The following is a 1,514-nucleotide window of genomic DNA, read 5'->3' as shown; positions in this document are numbered from 1 at the left end:
GCTCAGCGCCCTGGGCCGCCTGGCCGAGGCGGCGGTGGCGGAGAAACGGGCCATCTCGCCCTCCATCAAGGAGCCGTCCGTCATCCCCATCGAAGGTGAGGCCTCGCTGCGCTCCTGCCCGCTGGGCGGGTTTGCCCTCCCCTGGAGCCTCAGCCCGGGAGCGTCTCTGAGCAGGGACAGGGACGTGCGGTGACAGTTTTGTCTCCTGTCCTGCTGGCGTCGGGCTGTGCCCATCCTGGCTGAGAGCAGTGTAGTCGTGGCGTTTGGGACCTCTCTGAGGAAATCACCGAGTCTGGGTTGTTGCATTTTGTTCATATATTTCTTCAGCAGCTTATTGAGTTGTGACTCCCCTTTCTGGTGGCTGATGCATTTCCAGAGCAGCATCCCAGCTGGGCCACCCACAGATAAACACGGGGTATTGTCAGGTGTGAAGCAGAACTCTTAATAGCAATTGGGTAGGGAAAAGCTATTCCAGGGACTCAAGTTCAGCGGGTCCACACTTTGTTTTCCTGGTGACTGGCCCTGCCAGCACCCTGGGGGGGGTTGTTTTGCCTGAGGGTAAATACTGAAGGTGTGTGTTGGTGCCTGCAGTTGTGCCCACAGTGCTGCTGGATGAAATTGAGGCAGCAGAGGCAGAAGGCAACGACGACCGTATCGAGGGGGTGCTGTGTGGGGCTGTGAAGCAGCTGAAAATGAACAGAGCCAAACCTGACACCACACTGTACCTGAGCCTCATGTACCTGGCAAAAATCAAACCAAACATATTTGCCACTGAAGGAGTTATCGAGGTGAGGGCTGTGCCACGTCTGGGCTCTTGGGTTTATTGATCATAGAATCATCATAGGATGGGCTGAGTTGGAAAGGACCTTAAAGATTGTCTAGATCCAACCCCCCTGCATGGACAAGAACACTTCCCACCATCCCAGGTTGCTCCAAGCCCCATCCAACCTGCTCTTCAACACCTCCAGGGATGGGGCCTCCACAACTTCCCTGGGCAACCTGTTCCAGTGTCTCACCACCCTGAGAATGAAGAATTTCCTCCTAATGTCCAACCTAAATCTCCCCTCTGCCAGTTTTAATCCATTACCCCTTGTCCTCTTACTACCAGCCCATGTACAAAGCCCCTCTCCAGCTTTCCTGTAGCCCCTTCAGCTACTGTAAGGCTGCTGTGAGGTCTCCCCAGTACCTTCTGTGTGTCCGTGTGAATTCCATAGCTCTGTGGCAAGTTGTGGATGTTTTTCTAAGGCTTTTGTGTGCTTGCTTGCTGGATGGCTTGATTATTGTTTTTTGTGGGTGATATTCCAGGCACTGTGCAGCCTGCTCCGAAGAGATGCCTCCATCAACTTCAAAGCCAAAGGGAACAGTCTTGTGTCTGTCTTGGCCTGTAACCTTCTCATGGCAGCTTACGAAGAGGATGAGAACTGGCCAGAGATCTTTGTCAAGGTTGTTGAGCCAGGGGTGCCCTGCTGAGCTGGGGCAGGCAGACTGGGTAACACCAGCTGGGGTTGGGAGAT

At 54.3% G+C, this 1,514-nt stretch overlaps 1 protein-coding gene across 1 annotated transcript in view; it reads left to right on the top strand.

Annotated features, from left to right (window-relative positions):
• The window catches only part of INTS1 (integrator complex subunit 1), a 28,066-nt gene that overhangs the window by 1,189 nt on the left and 25,363 nt on the right, over positions 1-1,514 (top strand). Inside the window, exons 2-4 of the mRNA XM_010003342.1 lie at positions 7-95; positions 592-788; positions 1,306-1,443. Coding sequence (XP_010001644.1) covers positions 7-95; positions 592-788; positions 1,306-1,443 — 424 coding nt within the window. The remainder of the gene's footprint in view (positions 1-6; positions 96-591; positions 789-1,305; positions 1,444-1,514) is intronic.

This window comes from Chaetura pelagica, unplaced genomic scaffold, assembly GCF_000747805.2.
Source record: "Chaetura pelagica isolate M959 unplaced genomic scaffold, ChaPel_1.0 scaffold138, whole genome shotgun sequence".
Taxonomy (NCBI): Eukaryota; Metazoa; Chordata; class Aves; order Apodiformes; family Apodidae; genus Chaetura; species Chaetura pelagica.
The sequence above is the reverse complement of the archived record's forward strand: the minus strand, read 5'-3'. Positions and strand labels throughout refer to the sequence as shown.